This window comes from Gasterosteus aculeatus, chromosome 21, assembly GCF_964276395.1.
Source record: "Gasterosteus aculeatus chromosome 21, fGasAcu3.hap1.1, whole genome shotgun sequence".
NCBI lineage: Eukaryota > Metazoa > Chordata > Actinopteri > Perciformes > Gasterosteidae > Gasterosteus > Gasterosteus aculeatus.
This window is the reverse complement of record NC_135708.1, coordinates 20,934,109-20,953,664: the sequence shown is the minus strand read 5'-3', so window position 1 is coordinate 20,953,664 and position 19,556 is coordinate 20,934,109. Positions and strand designations below refer to the sequence as shown.

Here is a 19,556-nt window from a genome sequence, read left to right as displayed (position 1 = left end):
GTTATTCTCAGAGTGTCTCTGATTTCATCTCCGTGTCGACAGACTATAACAGAACTAGCCCCCCCACAGAGCCTCCTTCACCACGTCTCGGTGAGAGGACTTCTGAGGACCAGAAGATGACCTCATCACAGCTGCTTCTGCTTTAGGAGACGTCGTCTCAGCTGGACCGAGTAGAGACACGTGAGAACACAATAGGTTCCCCGAGTAGCATAAGCCTGCTGAGACAGTGGTCTCCTGGGTGAAGGTCCAGTCTGTCAGGACATGGCGCGGATCCAGATGTTGAGCCCTTTGCCAGGGGTTGGGGTTAGCGGCACTGAAGGCCCCGAGCGAGCAGGAAGTACTTAAGGAGAGCCTGAACTCGTGGACCTCGGAGCGTGGAGACAAGTTGAGGCTGGAGCTCCTCAGGTCGCCTCGTCTCTGCTTCATCTTTGTGTTTGACTGGCTGTAAATGGACGGGATGAAACTCTGGGATGAGCTTTAACTGGTTTAACTTCACCCCCCCAGGGTTTATCTAGTCTCTGCATTCCGCTCACCACTTACCAACGTCTCTCTTTTACCTTCAGGATGTTCTGTCCCGATAATGATCTGCTTCCTGAATCTCTACACTGCGTCAGTGTAGTCACCATGACAACCCCAATTGTTGGAGAGGTGGTCGCCATCTTTGTTTTCTTGCCGCTTTTGAGTTTTGGTTGTAGCTCATCTTCAACTAATGAGACCTTTTCAGGGGAGACCTGTCAATCAGTGTGTAGCCCCGCCCTAAAGCATCCCCTGCTTCATGGTCTATAAGAGACGTGTCAATCAGTGTGTAGCCCCGCCCCTAAAGCATCCCCTGCTTCATGGTCTATAAGAGACGTGTCAATCAGTGTGTAGCCCCGCCCCTAAAGCATCCCCTGCTTCATGGTCTATTAGAGACCTGTCAGTGTGTAGCCCCGCCCCTAAAGCATCCCCTGCTTCATGGTCTATAAGAGACGTGTCAATCAGTGTGTAGCCCCGCCCCTAAAGCATCCCCTGCTTCATGGTCTATTAGAGACCTGTCAATCAGTGTGTAGCCCCGCCCTAAAGCATCCCCTGCTTCATGGTCTATTAGAGACCTGTCTCTTAGATTTAAGTCATAAGGCTTCTCAGCGTGTTTGAGTTGGCGTCATCTTAAATAAAAAACACGCTGAAACGTAACACACACACACACACACACACACACACACACGGCTTCCTGCCATCTGGCTTCAGTTAGTCTGAGATCGGCAGACTTCAAAGGACAGAGGTGTGTGTGTGTTACCTGTGCAGACCCGCACTACAAAAACCCCGACCCTGATGCCTGATGCTTTGAAGCGGTTCTGTGATATTGGCAGTGGGGGAGGTCTACTTCCTGAAGCCATCACTGACATCACTAAGCGCGTTGACGTGTTCTCACCTGAAGACGCCTCAGAAACAAGCAGACTCCGGCGTCCTGCCGCAGGGCCTTTGGGCAAGGCTGCAGGTCTTAACTGGTCCACCTTGCAGGAGTAGATGTTGTCTCTGCTGTGTCTCTGTGGAGGAAACAGCAGGAGCTCACAGAGAACCGATGTGACGCATCGACAAATGTAGATTTAACCTCCAGATCTCCAGACCACGTGTCCCTGATGTGCTCCAGATGTTCCTGCTGAGGTCGTCAGCTCTGGAGTCCGGTGATTGACAGGAGAGCTCCCAGAGGCTCCTCCTACAGGAGCCGACGGCAGAAGGTCACCATGAGGTCAAACCAGCAGTTGGCGTGGCAGTCGCCTCGGGCGCCGCTCTGACTGCGGACGGAGTCGAGTTTCCTCAAAGTTGAAAGAAGAAACAAAGATCCTCATGAACCAGAAACCTCTTGATTCGGTTTTGTGAAAACAATTCTCGTTCCCACATTTATGAAACATTAAACTTTACCGATCTGCCAAGCGATCAATAGAATGTTTGATCCCAGAGGATCGTCTTTGGGGTTTGACTTGATCCACACAACTGACGTGAGGCTCCTTTCATTTGAACATTTCGTCTGGTGCAGTTTCTGACTGAGCTTCACTTCCTGTTTGTGACGAGTTCCTCTCGTTGATCAATGTCCTCCTCCAGGAGATACCTCAGGCCGGGGAGGAGGACATTTGTCTTCGTGCAGGACAGACACATTATCGATGAGGACTATTAATCATAGTGTGGAGGGAATGCAGCTGAACTCATGGAGGGTTGTTTAGGGCTCGCTGCATTGGTCAAATAAGCCTTTATTCTACGTGGCAAATGCATCCAAACAGTGGTACTGGGAGGAAACCAGCAGAGCACAGTGGTACTGGGAGGAAACCAGCAGAGCACAGTGGTACTGGGAGGAAACCAGCAGAGCACAGTGGTACTGGGAGGAAACCAGCAGAGCACAGTGGTACTGGGAGGAAACAGCGTCAGCTGTCACGGCAGTCACAGCCAGAGCAACTTGAGTTGGAGCTGAATTGTGTGCAGTGACCAGCAGGGGGCGACTCCTCTGCTCCCATAGGCGTCTATGGGGAAAGGACTGTTTATTTGTGTGCTAAATAACAGCAGACATAAAAGCTGAAGCAGACAAAGGGGGCAGACTGGGGGAGGAAAGAGAGACGGGTGGAGTGTGACGGAGGTCAAATGAATCAGCTCCACCTCACAGGAGAGCAGGAATCAGACACGAAGGAAATGTGAGAGCTGAGGTGATCGGCTGTGATCCAACGAAACAACGAAGCTCTGAGGAGGGAAAAAAAGCTCAAATTAAACTCTCACAATCCTTCACTCACATTTAAGTTTTAGTGTACAGAACATTCTGTGTGACCCACACACACACACACACACACACACAAAGAGCCTTTGTGTTGGTCTGGACTGGATTCTGCTCCCAGCAGCCGGCCAACTTCCCCACTGGAGCATTTGAGGAATTAGGCGGTGAAGGAAAGAGGAGGCGGTCCACATGGACCCAGAGCTGCAGAATCAAGCCGCCCAGCAGAACTCGTCCTTCCTGAGGAGCTGAAGGACACTGAGATCATGAATAAAGCAGTGCATTAAAAGTAGGTTCTGTATTTATCACACATACATGTATCATCGCATATTCATCATCAAACGCAGTCATTCTGCTGCGTTGAGGAGAGACCCTGGATCGGGGTGTACTGTCCCTTTAAGTCTCTCGCATTAAGAGCCTCTTAACACGGGAGACGTGAGCGTCACACACTCTGCAGCTGTGTGTGTCTGTGTGTCCTCTCAGACGGGACTCGTGGGTCCAGCAGATGTTTCACACACACAGAGAGACCGATGAAACACCTGAGAGCCAGCGGTGACCTCACCTGGAGGGAATCTGACACACACACACACACACACACACACACACACACACACACACACACACACACACACACATAATGGAATTCTTCAGCTTCCCACAGCCCAGCGTAGAGTTTCCTGACGGGGGGGTTGGGAGCTATCAGAGTGCATTGTGGGAAACATTGGGCTTCACACAGAGCTGAAGACATGAAAAATGATTTGACTGCTTTTCTTTAGGAGAGAAAAACCTCCTCTGACATAAAAAAAGATTTAAGTGGGTCAACATGAGGTCGTCATTCCTGGTTACACACACACACACACACACACACACACACCACATGCCTGGGGAGCAATTAGGGGTTTGGTGTCTTGCTCAGAGACACTTGACTTGAGACATGGGGCAGCCAGGACTCGAACCACCAACCTTGCGGTTCCCGGCTCTAACCCCTGCGTCACGACGACACACACACAACAAATATAGATCAGTACCTATACATATCATTTGTTATGACATTGTACAAAATGATTCTCATCCCTCTTCAGTCAGCAGTGTGTGTGTGTGTGTGTGTGTGTGTGTGTGTGTGTGTGTGTGTGTGTGTGTTGAGCAGCTACATAAAGAACACACGTAAAACAAAAACATGACAACAAAACGCACTCACTTCAAGTAGAAAATATAGAATATATTTCAGCATTTTAATATCATTTTACATTTTTTAACAAACAAGTTAAATATTGTTATATAATAGAGATAATTATCTATAGAATAAGGACTGTTTAAAATTCCAAACAATTTTTCAAAGAAATAAAAAGAAGTGAACTGTTAATGTGGTTTAATTTAACATATTAGCAAGAAGCCACTTAAGAGCTGCTGAACGAAAGAAGTAAACGTGCCGGTGACCTTTAACCCCTAAACATCTGGTGTCTCAAATCAAACAAACCCGGCGACACCAAAAAGAACAAAGAGCAAACGTGTCACTTTGAACATCTCACCGAGCAGATTAGATAAAGATGGACACGTTTCACATTGAATCCATAAACAAGCCGCTCTTAATTATATGTGTGAGTGTGTGCGTGCGTGAGTGCTTGTGTGTGTGAGTGAGTGTGTGAGTGTGAGTCTCAGGCCTCAGCCAGACAGCTCATGACCTTCAGCATCAGCTCCCCCTTCTTGTCTTTAGGTTTGACCGTCACTCCTCGACCCTTCGGCCACAACAGCAGAGAGACACAGCTCAGCCTGGACAGCTGAGGGAGAGGGAGACGGGTGAGTGTGAGGGGGGAGACGGGTGGGTACGAGCTCTAGGGCGGGGCTACACACTGATTGACAGATCTCCAGCACGGCTGGTGAGTGTTTTTGTCCTGAAACACTTTCACTGTTTGAACTTCATGATCAATACGGGGACATGAAGGCGCAACAAGAAGTCGTTGGTAAGAAGAGGAAGAGGAGGGAGGAAGCACAAACAAAGAAGTGAAGGTCTCCTCACCTGGTTGCTTCTGGCCATCTGCTCCACGTCTCGTGTCTCTGATCTGGGATTCTTCTGCTTGGACTCGACTCTCTGGAAGAACAAAACCATGTGACAGCTCGTCGTCATTTGTTAAACTTTAAAACACTTAGTGAGCAAGTTAGCATAGCATCCGTAGCTAACAGCAGGTCTGTGCCGCTCCACGAGGAATCGCACAGAAGGACAATTCTAAACTCTAAACTGTATGGATCGTATTCGCAGCTCAGCTCTCATTTATCGTCTAGAACTAAAGGCAAACCCTTTAGAGGAGTTAAATCAGTGGATTTAACTCCTCCGTTGAGGGAGTTTAGACGACGAGGAGCCTTCACCTCCCGCAAAACACCAGCACAGCGAGGCGCTGCTGTGAGAAGACAAACACCACTGGACGGCTCTCAGGCGTTGGCTCGACATATGATAGAACATGAGATGAGAAGGTCTCTCTCACCCGTCGGATGCTGCTGGAGCTCTCCTTGATGGAGGCGTCAGAAGGTGGAGCGGCTAAAGGGTGTTTGACAACGTCAGAGGGTGGTGCAGTTGAGGGACGTTTGAAGCAAAAATCAGAAGGTGGAGCGGCTGAAGGACGTCGGTTGGAGATGTCAGAAGGTGGAGTAGCAGTGCTTCTGGACCTGGGTCTGGGGATCTCCGCCTTCGGAGCCAGGAGGAACCCGTGTCTGGGCCTTGAGGCCGGACTGAGGCTGCCGATGCGTCTGAGTCCCGGCGGAGGAGGTTCGTGGGGTCGGTTGAAGCAAGCAGCGCCTGACACAGCAGGAGGCGGGAGGCACGCCGCCGCCGGAGGGGAAACCAACGAAGAAGAAGTGGCGGTCGTCGTCCTGAAGGCAGGCAGTGTGACCCTCCCCCTCTCCTCCCCTCGACCAATTAGCTGCTCCCTCTGCTTCTGGAGCCGCAGCAGCGCCACGTTGACGAGGCGAGAAGGACACTTGTTCCTGAAGATGGGAACCAGCTGCGTGGAGGACATCACGGGGGGGAGAGGCGGGGGGACCGAGGAAGAGGAGGAGGAGGATGATGATGATGGAGGCTCTCCTCTGCACTCCTGACTTTGCATCAGTCTGTTACCCAGAAGCCTCTGGGCTCCGTCCTGCCAGGTGAGAGGCTGCGACCCGAAACCGGGCTTCACGGCCCGGAGGGGAAGAGGAGGGGGGGGCGGGGGCAGCTGACTGAGGACCGGCCTGATGGAGGATGAGGTGGTGCTCAAGTTAATCTGCTCACCACCTGGCACCTGAGGAGGGAGAGGAGAGATACAAAAAGATGGAGACCAGCTGATCTCCAGGCGTCGCCATGGAAACGCAGAATCAGAACAGTCCTTTCAACATCGTCCTCTGCGCTCAAATTAATACAACTGATTCCACACGATCAGAGACGTTAGTCGGTTTCTCCCTCCTCTTCCTCGGTGTGGCGATGCTGCCCCCCGGTGGTCACATGACACCATGACACCCCAAACGTGCAGAACAACAACCTGTGTACCTGTGGAGCGGCGGCGGGGCTCAGGCCCACGGTACGATAACGGGGTTTCCCGCTGAGCGGCGCAGGGAAGCCGCACACGGAGCGCAGTCCGTCCCTTAGGACGGACAGGAAGTGGCACGGCGCCGCCTGAGGGCCGGCTCGGGGGCAGCGCTGCACGGGCTGCAGGCGGACGCAGCTCAGAGGGTATCTGCTCGGGGTCAAAGGGGCAACACGCAGCTTTTGCCACGCTTGTGTCTCAAGCAGAGTAATTACATACGTTTTTCTCTATGGTCTTGACTTTCAAACTAAAAGTCCTGCAGTTAATGTACAAAAAGTGGAAAGTTGAACCAAGCTTCACCAATGTAGGAAAAAAGGCTCAGTGTAATAAATATTAAACTATTCTGATTTTTCCATCCTCTCCTTGCTGCTCTGAGGAAATTTGATTTGAAATATTGTTTTGGTTATTGTTTTTGACGGAGGACTTTACCTCACATGAGGCATTCAAGGACGGCTGGAAAGATCAAAATAACAATAACAATAACGTCGTCATGATGTTTAGTTTTGAAGGATACGTGAAGAGTCTCTCCCCCACCAGTCTAAAGTAGACGCTGCAGTAGACCACCTCTTCTTCAGCGAGGTCAGGGAGTCTGTAGCCGTACTGTAACACACAAACACACACACACACAAACTTACTGTAGAAGCATGCTGAGGGTCTAAGGGACAACAGATGTAACTCAAAGAAGAGGTTACCATGACAACGGCTCTGGGTAGTTGTGTGTGTGTGTGTGTATGTACTGCGTGTATTCTTTGTGTGTCTGTTAGTATGTTGTGTACCAGGTGGTTCCAGTGGTCCTGCAGGTCTCTGTAGGTTCTGAATGGTCCGTCTCTGGGCAGCTGACGGCTGATGTTGATGATCTGACCTCTCTTCATGCTGCCAACACACACACAGACACACACAGTCTGGTTATTGAACACAGAAGAGCTGCAGCGCCCCCTGCTGCTCGCAGTCAGTCAACACAACCCGATTCTTTATCTGGTGAGAGAAGCTGCCAAGATAAATTTAATTAAATGAGTTAGTATGCCGTTAAATGTACCAAAATAATATTTAAAAAGAATGTAGAAATTGATTGTAGAAGTAAAAAATATAAATGTATCATTTATTTATTTAAAAATAAAGAAATTAATTAACTAAAGGGAAAAATAAAATAAAATAGAAGTAAAATACGTCAGGTAATAAATTCCAATGTTTTATTTTGATAATATCTCCCTTTCAGAATAAAACAAGAAGTGGAAATGCTGCTTTCTATTGCTTAACATGTTCGGTGGGAGATGAGAGTAAGTCTCAGTTGAAGACATCTGCGCCGTGTCCTACCTGGGCAGGACGTGACACCACACGGCCCCCCCGGTGTCGAGGACGGAGTCCGGATCGGAGCAGAACCTCCTCAGGACCATCGGAGCAAAATCAAAGTCCTCCAGCTGCAACATGAACAGACAGACAGACATCAGTTATTATTTTATAGTTTCTGTATGAGTCGCTGTTATGGTTATTTTGTGTGTCTCTGTGAATGCTGTTTGTAACTAAATGCTTAATAAATCACTCTGATTGGTGGAAGTCGGACCACGTTGGCTTCAACGCTGATGCACAGCTGACCCTCACTGGTAGTCAGCTCCAGGCCTGAAACACACACACACACACACACACACACTTCTGTTTATTTAGCCTTTCTATTATTTTAATTATTATTTAATTAATTAATCAATTACGTTATTAATCAATTTATCAAGTTATGTTAATTTTTAATTAAGAAAATATTAATGTATATACATCATACTTTTTATTGTTTAATTATCAATTATTTTTTAATGGATTAAATATATTTTAGCACAAATAAATACACAAAAAATGTTTTCTAAGTAAATAAATACAATAGTAAAAGAAATGTAAATATGGAATCAAATTCAAACAGAAATATTAATGTCAAATTAATCATGTCAATTAATGTCATTCGTGAACTGAAACAGGACAAAGCGAGCTCACCGACGGCGTCCAGCCGCCCGTCCTCAGTCAGGAAGTCTTTCCCTGAGGACGAAGGGACACAACTCCAACAGAACTTAAATCACACGTTGCCATGGACAACGTCTACCTGAACACGTTCTACAATTTAAAATCGGGGTAAGCGGTGTGTCCACTCGCAAACAGGGAGGAAAGGGGCGGGGCTTATCTCCAAGGAAACCGTCAACACGTTTGTTTCCTCCATCAACCATTAAAAGAAATATCTTCTGTTTCTGCTCAGCACTAGTTAGTGGAAGTCTCACTCATCCGCAAAATCTGATTATCAGATTACAATAAACGGACAAAAATGATGCCGATCTTTGAGACGACGAGTAAATCACCTTTCAAAAGTTAGTGTTGTGAATGGAGTCATGTTTGGATGTCAGAGGTCACATTGTGTGTCTGTGAGGTTCTGAACAATGTTCTTGTTTCTTTTTTAAATATCCTTTTCTTTTGGTTTGGATTGTTTTAATGGTTACATGTAAAGCACCTTGAATTGCCTTTTGTTTAAATATAATACATAATATAAATATATAAAAGAACAGTAAGGAAGATGACACGTCAGTGTTCACAGTTCCTTTAGATACCTGCTTTGTTTCTGAGAAACAGATTGATGAGTCTAGCTGAAGGTTTCATTGAAGTCTGTTAATGATCTATTCTGAATCTGCTCGTTCTAAACTAATCGGATGGAGCTGGGGATGCTGGTTGTGACCCAGGACGTAGTGCTGGACCCTCTAGGGGGAAGGGAAGCCAGACTGAGAGGGTTTCTGAAGGGGCCGTGGTGGCAGGAAACACTACCACGTTAGTCCACACGGGGCGACACAACCAACGCAACATAAAGGGAGAGCAGAAGAACACTCGGCCTCACCTGCGATCAGGTAGAGTCCAGCCTTGTTCCAGCCGGGAGCCAGGCGAGTGATCAGAGAGTAGGACAGACAACACTGGAGGACGTGAGGAGACACCACCTGAGGACAGCCCAGCTACACACACAACACACTTTCCATCAACTAAAAGCAAGCTGAACTGTTTCACAGTGGTCCAGCGAGGACACATCTGTCCGTCCTCTCACCCGCAGACTGCGTCTCTGTCCAAACACCTGCAGGATTCCTCTCTGGTAGAAAGGGATCTAGGGAAGGAGACAAGTGCGCATCAGACGGCACAAGGCCGCCAGACAAGGCCGCTAATAACGATGAGGGATAATGTGTATATGCATGTGTGTATCTGTGAGTCCTTGTGCGTGTTTGTTTACGAGGCTAAAGTATTTAAACCAGGGGTCCCCACACATCCGAGAGGATGGGGGGCCGAGGTCAGTTTGTAACAGAAAAAGTGTGACGATCGCACGGAGGCCTGTAAACATAACTGTAAACATTTATTGTTTCCAGAACGCAACACATTCCGGGATCTTCACAGAAAGAAAAGTCAGGAAATAAATAATAACCAAATAACCCTCTCTGGTTATCATACTTGTCATTGTGACGGGATTCTTAGTGTCGGCGTAAATTGTTGTATTCTATGAATAGCGCCTCCTGACAGATGAGACAAACAGCCTTTTCTTTGCATTGAACAAGAAGAGAAATATTCTGCATTCTGAATCAATTCTTCTCTTACCTAACTAGCGTGGCCAGACTGAAAACAAATCACAATGCGTCTCTGGTATTGTTCAGGGGGCCGCACTAGTTTGGGGACCACTGCTTTAAACTGTCAGCGAGTGCGTTTCTTTTACAGCTACACACACTTACACAGAATCATCACAAAGTACTTTCAGCAAAACATCAAATAAACACAACTCAAAGTACTCCTACACGCTGATGACTGAAGATCAAACTAAAATACAAACATCTCATGTTATAATTCATTAACAATAATGAACCTTCAGCAGAGAAGAGAACATTTCACACCTTTAACGTTGTTGATCGCCAGATGTGTGAACAGCTGTTTTAACCAGCTTTTATATGAACTTATATGTAGGATCATCAAAGCTGTGTGTGTGTGTGTGTGTGTGTGTGTGTGTGTCGTAGACCTTGAGATGGACGGACTGACCGTACGACACAAACCTTGAGTCACTTCATAACGGCTTCACTGTGTTCCCTTGTTGTTAGTTATAATATACAAGTATCATTAATGAATACATCTTACACATTATATATACCTTTTACTTCTATAATGGAATTTATTCTGACGTATTAATACTTTGCTGAACTCATCAACTTTCTCTCGTTTTATGTCTCCCGGACATAAAACTCATCTTTAGAGAACGTAGAAGAACAAGTTGTTGTTCTACAATCTACAACGAGTTGTTACATCACATTTTGCCCGGGGAGCAATTAGGGGTTCGGTGTCTTGCTCAGGGACACTTCGGCATGGAACATGAGGCAGTCAGGACTCAAACCACCAACCTTGTGCTTCCCAGCACACCCTCTCTACCCCCCTGCGCCTGCGCCTGTTATTGTTGTTGTTGTTTGTGTTTCTTACAGCTACGACCACGACCACGTCAAAGAAGGAGTCCAGAGCCGGAGACGCCAGAACATCAGAGTACAGCAGCACCAGCTCTCTGACACACACACACAGACAGACACACACACACACACACACACACAGACAATGGTTAAATAAAAGAAAGTGCGTACAAATAGGAAGTATTGGAAATCTTCATTCTAGTAAATAGTAAAAAAACAAACATTTTAGAAGATATTAATCCTTTGTTTAATAAATGACATGTTTCTGTGGTTCCACTTGTTGCGTCGTTACAGTAGTCTGAAGTCCAAGGTTTACAGTGTTTACAGCTTTTTATAATGATAATAAAAATAAAATAGAAATTCCAAGAAAAACTATTTGGACTTTTTTGGGAGAAAATAAGACACAAACCGGTAACAATGGCTCATCGTCACGGTTACCATCAGAGAGAACGACTAATAAGCATAAATATATAATGTGCTGGCTGACCTGCAGGTCTTCATCTGTCTGCTCCTCAGGTCCTCGTCCTCCTCCTGAAGACTCAGAGACACGCAGCACAGATTCTTCAGGGCAGGAAGCCCGAGGAAGAACACGGAGGCCTGGACCCCCCCGCTCATCCTGCACACACACATACGTGTCCATAGGATCCATATAGGTGATCAGTACTACACATTGTGTGGACAAGAGGAAATAATCATAACAAAAGACTGTTAAGTAGGAATACCATTTTAAGTAATACGATTTGGAGCCAACTGGTAAGAGTTAAGACATGGGCATTAAAACCAATTTTGAAAGGTTAGAAGAAAAATAAATAAATAAGAATAACAGATAATAACCTGACCGGCGAGTTAAAACCAATAGACAAGTTAGAGATAATATAAAATAAAACTAAACTACAACTAAATAGTCTAGTTTAAAACAAGTCGTAGTTGTAGTTGTAATAATTGATTATTCTTTCATTTCTGGAAGTCTCCAGTCGCTTTTTACCGTTTACATAATAATTAATCTTTCAGTTACTGCTAACAGAGGCTAACAATAAGCTAATGGAGTTACTGCTGACACCAGCTAACAATAAGCTAATGGAGTTACTGCTAACACAGGCTAACAGTAAGCTAATGGAGTTACTGCTAACACCAGCTAACAAGAAGGTAATAGAGTTACTGCTAAGAGAGGCTAACAATAAGCTAATGGAGTTACTGCTAACACCAGCTAACAATAAGCTAATGTAGTTACTGCTAACACAGGCTAACAGTAAGCTAATGGAGTTACTGCTAACACCAGCTAACAATAAGCTAATGTAGTTATTGCTAACACAGGCTAACAAGAAGGTAATGGAAGTACTGTTAACATGAGTGTGAAATCCATATTAACCTCTTTTTACTTTGATATTTAGTTCGTCGAAGTCATACTTACGCTCGCACGGGACCAAGATAAAGCTAGGATTTAAAGTATTGTTGTACTTATTTAACGTCAATTTAACAAAATTAGTTAAAAAATTGCAAAGAAAAATAGTTAAATATTGCTGAGTCATGATGGGATGAGCACTCACTCTGCTTCGATTAACCAACCCAAATCAAAAATTGTCAAATATTGTACTTTTTAAGCTTTAGTCACACATATGGACTAATAATACAACATTCAACTAATAAAATAGTATGTTACAACAATGCTCTCACTTCTGCCACCACACATCTGACATTAGTTTTTCTTCTAACAACATCAGGAAGTGTTTATTTGTAAAGTTCCCGGTGTTTCTGTGGAGTGATACAACGTGTAAATAAACGAGCTATGACCTTAAATCAGTGGGTTTTCCCGCCAGAGCGCTGGGGAAGATAAGGGTCGCATGACAAGGAAATCCTAGAGAGTTAAACAGGTGAACCTTCACCCCCGTCACCGCCCATAGCCTCCCCGGTGACTGACAGCTCATCAGACCAATAGTCACTCTGCAGGAACTTTGAAGCGTTCGTGAAGCAGCCAGAAATACATGTCCTATTTCCGGAAACCAACTTGTCAAAACAAGATGGAAAAGTCTCAAAAGACGAAATGTGACCGGAGCTGACACAAGAACCCAATTGATAGAAAAACAGAATGGAGGTAAAATAAGTCAGACAAAGTGTCGGTGTTATTTTTATATTATTCTAACATTCAAGTTACTTAGCTAATATTTGAAGATATTAATGCTCTCACGCTCTATAAACGTTTTGGAATTATTTCCGGAAAAAAATCTTTTTAGCAGCAAGAGGACTGAAAATATGTGAAAAAAAACAAAAACGGTGGCTCGATTTACAGGATGAACCATGCACGCGTTGAACATAGTATATAATACAATCTAATGGTTGATTCTTTAAAGTGCTAAAAAATAATATGTGACAGTAAAGACCTGAACCATAAACATGTTTTAAAACAATTGGACTTGGACTTTAAGCTCGGAGAACTTCTTAATCAGAAGATTTAAAATACAATGATACATTTGAAGGTTGGAGCGCCACGATTCAGTTGCCACACGCGATTAAACGAGACTTTTACTCTGAAAATACTTCCCGCACTACTCGTGTTGTGTCGCACTCAGCTGGCCGTCCCTGAACTCACCATGGGCTGGATGTCGGGGCTGTTATCGGTAGAAACTGGGGTAAATGTCGGTGTGTTTGCACCCTGCGGGATTACACAACCGCGAACAGGCACTTTAACGACTCCCGTCGACGGTCAGCGGCCACTTCCTGTCTGACGGTCCGACTCGCCGTTCACGCAAATGGGAGAAACGGAGGAAAAAAGTCCCGCAGGAGTGAAATACTTCCGGCTGTCGGAGATCGAGCAGCAGAACACTTTCAAATCCACTTGGATCATCATCCACCACAAAGTCTACGATGTCACCAAGTTCCTGGAGGAGGTGAGCAGCTCGATCTACATCGACACGAAGTGGCCGTGAAAACGTTATTGGGGAAATAAACTGTCATCAGAAGCTGAACAGAAACATTCAACCCAACTTTCGTCTGTTTATCTTTGCTGGAAAATAACTTTAAATAGACGCATTGTTGTTGGCTAAAGACTCCGCTAAATGTGGCTTTATTTGGCTGAAGTCTGGTGATCTGGTCGGTTCATCGGCTCGATCAGTATCTAACAATCCGCCCATGACTAAAGTCCACGGCAGCAGCATTACAGGATTAAATATAGTTATTTAATGGTGAGGGGAGACTTTAAATCAAAGACTTATTTAGTTACTGATCTGACTTCATACAGAAGACCACAGGGATACATGAATATATTTTTATACTCTGCAAAATGATTCTGTGACATAATACGCCTGATAAACCGCTTGCGCTGCGACCTTTGACCTCGTGGCCCCAGTGACTCGCCCTGTGACATTTGACCTCCGGGCCGAGGCCCCGTGACCCGGCGGCCTTGTGAAGCCGCTCAGCCATTGGCCGACCCGGGGCACGAGAACAGACACACATAGAATATAATCAGTATTATGCCGAATGATAAGCGAGCCGGGCACAGAGAGTGCGTTTGTTTCTCACACCAGCACCCCGGAGGAGAGGAGGTGCTTAGGGAGCAGGCGGGAGGAGACGCCACCGAGAGCTTCGAGGATGTCGGTCACTCCAGCGACGCCAGGGAGATGTCCGTCGCCATGGTGATCGGAGAGCTGCACCCGGTCGGTGTCTGTCCGTCTGTCTGTCTGGGGGGGGGCGGGGCAAGGACGTCATGTGACCTAACTGTCTGTCTCTCTTAACTGTCTGCAGGATGATCGACACAAGATCGCCACACCTCAGGTAAGTGAGTGTGTGGGTTGTTCTCCAGTTGCATCATGGGAAATGTAGTTGCTGGAAACCAACCGTATGTATGTATGTATATTATATTACATTACAGATCATTTAGCTGACATCCAAAGCGACTTACATTACAGTTTTAACCCGTGGCTCTTACATTTTGCCCGGGGAGCAATTTTTATATATATATACATATATATATATATATATATTTATTATTATTATTATTATATATATATATATGTATATATATAATGAATTTGTTTAAATCAGATGTAAATGAAATAGTTTTTTCTGCTTTGGTCTGAAGATGTTTGTTTCACAGGAAACCCCTGTGACCACTCTGAAGGACAACGCCAGGTACACACACTCACACTCACACACACACCAGGTCTCCTAGTTGGTTGGTTAGTTAGTTATTAACTAGCTGTGCTTCTCTTACAGTTGGTGGACTAACTGGTTGATCCCCGTTTTGGCGGCGGCATTCGTCACACTGATGTACCGCATCTGCATCTCAGAGTGACATCATCACACATGCAGCTGTGATGTCATCAGTAGGCCGCTGCACCAGCCAATGGCAGCGAGGATGGACCAAACACCAATTAAACCAGTGGAATAAATCATCTCTTCTACTCTGATTCCAGTATGAAGCTACCCATGATGCACTTCACCCTGTTAAACCAACCAATTGGCTCGCAGTATGCTAATGAGTCGTTGACACACTGAATTACCGATTTTTGTTGAAATCATGTAGAAATGCAATGGATGTATCATTCTTATCATTTTATTTCTCAGTGATTTGAAATGATTTCCTGAATATGCAATCAGCAGCTAGTCATGTGACCTGCAGTTGGGTCCCATCACAAGATGAATCATCTGTACGAGGTTCCGAACCACCACCTTGTTACGCTTCTTCAGTAGGAAAGTTGTACTGTACACTGTACTAAATGACTTTGTAATGCTTTGATTTATTAAAATGAGTCCGAGACTCTGTTCTTCATTCTCTTCTCCGACCTTTGACCCCAGCAGAGCCTTAGAGATAGAAAGCTTCCCTGAGAGGGAAGGAACTGTTGAGTCTCCTCAGTAGAAACATGATAAAGGGTCTCTGGGGTCACAGAAGGGCCTCTGGCTCAGAACAGAGGGATTAATAGCAGATAAAAGCGTTGGAGGCGACCGCACCACTGCAGGCTGGCAGTCCGTCTCTTGGGGGGACGTTTGTATAAAGTCCTCCACTGTGGACCGGTCCACTTTGTCCCAGCCTGTTGGACAGTCCGGACCGGTTCATGCTCCTCACGCAGTTTAAACACACAGTTTTCTTGTCTGCTGCGTGCAAAGTCAACGCTTGGGGGCGTGTTGTGGCGAGCAGGGCGCCGGTGAGTTCCCTAGTCCTGGGCTCAGGTAGATCTCTGGGAAGGGGTCTGCAGGGTCCGGCTCCACGTCTCTCTGGCTGTAGTCTAGTTCCTCCGTCAGCCTCTGGTTCCACAGGGGGACGGGGTGCAGCCCAGCAGAGACTCCTGCCTGGCCTGATGCGGCCCCATCAGGCCTGGGGGGCCACTGCTGCTGCTGTCCAGCGTCGCTCTGTGGATCAACAGCCAGTTCAGAGAGGAAGACAGCGGGCACCTTGTAGATGAAGACACGCAATAAAGTTTAAAACATTAGACTCGATTAAAAACAGAGCAGTCGAACCACAACTAACACCCAATAAACCACGTTGAATTAATACACACACTCACACACACACGCGCGCGCACACACACACACACACACTCTCTCACACACACACACGCACACACACACGCACACACGCACGCACACACACACACACACACACTCACACAGGCAGATTTACTGTTTTACAAATTAGACAAGTTAACTAGTTTAATAAGTTAACTAGTTCAACTTACGTCTGTGCACGTGCCTGATGAAAGGGTCCAACGCCTTATAAGGAAACGGGCTGCTTCCGGTTTGTAACGCACCTGTTACATGACGTTCACAAACAAAGTGATGGATTACAGTGACGTCACTTCTCTCAGCTGAGCTGAGAACGACATGAAAATACTTCTACTACAAGGTGAGAATACTTATGTACTTTTACTGCATAGTTCTGAGAATACTTTTGGAGGAATTGTATTTGTAATGGAGTATTACGGTGTTGTATTTGTACCTCTACCTGAGTAAAGTACGGCAGTACTGAATTGCATTTACGTGCACAGACTCGCGATTGTTGTTTGCGTGGTTGTTGTTTGCTGATGACGTATTTCCGCCCGCCGCACGCTACAGGTGATGATGTGACGGTGCGCGTGTCCGCGGGGGGGGGGGGGGGGGGCATCTATATACAAGCCGCCCGCACCGAGAAGGCCACGGACTCCTCGCCGGCCTCTTGCTCGCCTCCCCGGATCCACGCCGCAGGAGGGACGCGCTCTCCGGGTGAGATGAAGAACGGCCTGAAGGAGGAGGAGGAGGAGGAGGAAGGAGACCTGGACGACGAGGTGGACGCTTCTCACCTGGAGAGGTTCATGAAGGACCGGAGGAGAGCCCGGTCCCTGCCCGCGTACCCGGCTGCGCTCTTGGCCGGCGTCCCCGGGAGCAACGGAGGGAAGCACGTAAAGTTCGCCGACTCCATGGGGCTGAACCTGGCCAGCGTGAAGCACTTCAGCGCGCTGGAGGAGCCGCGGATCCCCAGCAAGGTCCTGTCCCGGCACAGGAGCTTCCCGCCGCCGCAGGACTTCCTGAACGACCTGTGCCAGAGCTTCAAGTCCAGCCTGGACACGGACCGGCTGGTGGCCTGCTTCCCAGAGCCGCGGGACGCGGAGCGGCGCGTCCAGCGGCTCCGCGTCTGCCTGGAGAAGGTCGTCATCACCCAGTTCGACCTGCGGGGCCAGATCCGGGTCCGGACCAGCTGCACCAACAAAGAGGTCGGACTCAGGTACACGTTCAACGACTGGCTCTCCTACGTGGACGCACAGGCTCTGCCCGGCGCCGCGGACCGGCCGGGGGGAGAGGGGGAGCGTTTCGGCTTCACCGTGTACACGCCGCCCTTCATGGACCCCAGCTCGGCCGTACACTTCGCCGTGTACGTGCGGAGCGAGGAGGGGGAGTTCTGGGACAACAACGAGGGGAGGAACTACACCCTCCGGTACCGCTGCATGCCCGGCACGTCGCCGCGTTTCGGCACCGCGTTCGACGCCTATTGAGCCCGCGTAAAACCTCCAAATCTCTCCACCCAACCTACAACTCTGTGCGTAAAACCTCCAAATCTCTCCACCCAACCTACAACTCTGTGCGTAAAACCTCCAAATCTCTCCACCCAACCTACAACTCTGTGCGTAAAACCTCCAAATCTCTCCACCCAACCTACTACTCTGTGCGTAAAACCTCCAAATCTCTCCACCCAACCTACAACTCTGTGCGTAAAACCTCCAAATCTCCACCCAACCTACTACTCTGTGCGTAAAACCTCCAAATCTCCACCCAACCTACTACTCTGTGCGTAAACGCGGTTATGTCGCGCACGCTGTGTCCCACCTGCTTATTGACACTTTTTGAGGTCAGACAACTTGTGTTTAGTCAGAAGTTGACATTTAGTTTCTCTTCTATTGGTTCAAGTCTCATGGCAACAACACAGTGGACATTTGGGCTTTTGGATGGGGCACAAGGTTGGTGGTTCGATTCCAGACTGGCTCATGTTCCATGTCGAAGTGTCCCTGAGCAAGACACCTGACCCCCAATTGCTCCCCAGGCAAAAATGTGAAAAAGCCATGAGTTTAAAGTGTAATGTAAGTCGCTTTGGATAAAAGCGTCTGCTAAATGACCTGTAATGTAATGTGATGTGATGTGATGTGATGTGATGTGATGTGATGTGATGTAATGTGATGTAATGGATGGACCTTCTTTGAGGACTTGCTGGAGTAAAACGTGCCTCGCTTTCACTGCTGCTCTGTGGACCAGAACCCGGATGTAGAACATTGTCCAAATAAGAGGCGATGTGTTTCTGGGCGTGGCTCATTAATGAGAATGTGATTGGTGTAAAGAATCTGATCTCTGAACGTTTGTGTGGACGATGAAGTGTTTTGACAAAATGAACAATCAATAAACTCTTCTGATGGATGTTTGTTCTTTTTGCTGCATTACGTCCATCAGCTGGAATCCATTTTTAATATTAAACATAACAGATCAGATGATAGAATATCCTGAAAACATCTTTGATCAAACCTGTCTGATTATCACCGTGACTATAAGAACAATCAAGCTAAACTAAGATTTGCTGTTTTTTCCTCAGAATTCTTCTGATCACCAGAAAGAACCTCGTGCACCAGCGTCACAATATGACGTCATTAGAAATGAGCTCCATCTTCATCAGCTGATGCATCAAGATGAAAATAACTATTACAGTCAGGAACTATTCTGCATGATGTGGTCTTTCTACGTTAGTGCTTTTACTGCAGCGGGACATTTGGCTACTTCCTTCTGTTGAAATCGATCAGACTCATAAAGTTTCAATTAAAATCACAGAAACTTTTGTCTGTGAAATCTGCCAAAACCAGAAGACGGATCAGTCCAGTACGGCCTGTCCTCCTGTCTGTCCCCTTTACCCAGGGGTCAAAGTTCAGGAGTCCTCTGAATACATTCTGTTGACCAACCTGACAACATCTGTTTGATGTGTCGACACAAGCAGAGGCTCAAAGGGATGAAGTGACCTGCAGGACAAGAACATGACGCCATATATTCTACCAGATCATACACATTATATGGCAGATATATATATATATATATATATATTTATATATATAAATTATATAAATATATATATAAATATTATATATATATATATATATATATATATATATATATATATATTTATATATATAGATAGATAGTAGAAAACTCCTTTATTGACTAACATTCTATAGGCAGTAAAAATCATGATTTTAACAAAGCGGCAATGAAGAGCAAACTGCTGCTGCCGCTCATTTGTAAGTATGGATCTATACATTACCCACAATGCTTAGCTGCATGCTCTGGAGGATTCACAGCCAAATGCTCAGACTG

At 46.5% G+C, this 19,556-nt stretch overlaps 3 protein-coding genes across 5 annotated transcripts; 2 read left to right on the top strand and 1 right to left on the bottom strand.

The window, feature by feature from the left end:
• Window positions 1-3,935: 3,935 nt before the first annotated feature.
• Window positions 3,936-12,805, bottom strand: c21h18orf63 (chromosome 21 C18orf63 homolog). Of its 3 annotated transcripts, none has more exons than XM_040169891.2 (14): window positions 12,534-12,805; window positions 11,230-11,358; window positions 10,759-10,837; window positions 9,356-9,412; window positions 9,155-9,266; window positions 8,272-8,313; window positions 7,832-7,908; window positions 7,606-7,709; window positions 7,068-7,164; window positions 6,806-6,891; window positions 6,255-6,441; window positions 5,218-6,009; window positions 4,755-4,826; window positions 3,936-4,515 (listed from the first exon to the last, which is right to left on the bottom strand). In XM_040169891.2, the coding sequence occupies exons 1-14, from the start codon at window positions 12,665-12,667 to the stop codon at window positions 4,393-4,395; spliced, it is 2,091 nt and encodes a 696-aa protein (XP_040025825.2). In that variant the 5' UTR covers window positions 12,668-12,805; the 3' UTR covers window positions 3,936-4,392. The 3 variants fall into 3 exon arrangements, with proteins under 3 accessions (XP_040025825.2, XP_040025827.2, XP_077952540.1); XM_040169893.2 differs by lacking the exon at window positions 12,534-12,805 and adding an exon at window positions 12,154-12,282; XM_078096414.1 differs by lacking the exons at window positions 8,272-8,313; window positions 12,534-12,805 and adding an exon at window positions 12,154-12,282.
• A 423-nt stretch (window positions 12,806-13,228) lies between these two features.
• On the top strand, window positions 13,229-15,507 carry cyb5a (cytochrome b5 type A (microsomal)). The gene is made up of 5 exons (XM_078096425.1): window positions 13,229-13,627; window positions 14,264-14,392; window positions 14,481-14,510; window positions 14,833-14,867; window positions 14,952-15,507. The coding sequence occupies exons 1-5, from the start codon at window positions 13,490-13,492 to the stop codon at window positions 15,028-15,030; spliced, it is 411 nt and encodes a 136-aa protein (XP_077952551.1). The 5' UTR covers window positions 13,229-13,489; the 3' UTR covers window positions 15,031-15,507.
• Window positions 15,508-16,843: 1,336 nt separating this feature from the next.
• ppp1r3g (protein phosphatase 1 regulatory subunit 3G) lies at window positions 16,844-18,614 on the top strand. The gene has a single exon (XM_040169899.2). It carries the CDS (start codon window positions 16,940-16,942, stop codon window positions 17,699-17,701), a length of 762 nt encoding a protein of 253 aa, XP_040025833.2. The 5' UTR covers window positions 16,844-16,939; the 3' UTR covers window positions 17,702-18,614.
• Window positions 18,615-19,556: the final 942 nt, after the last annotated feature.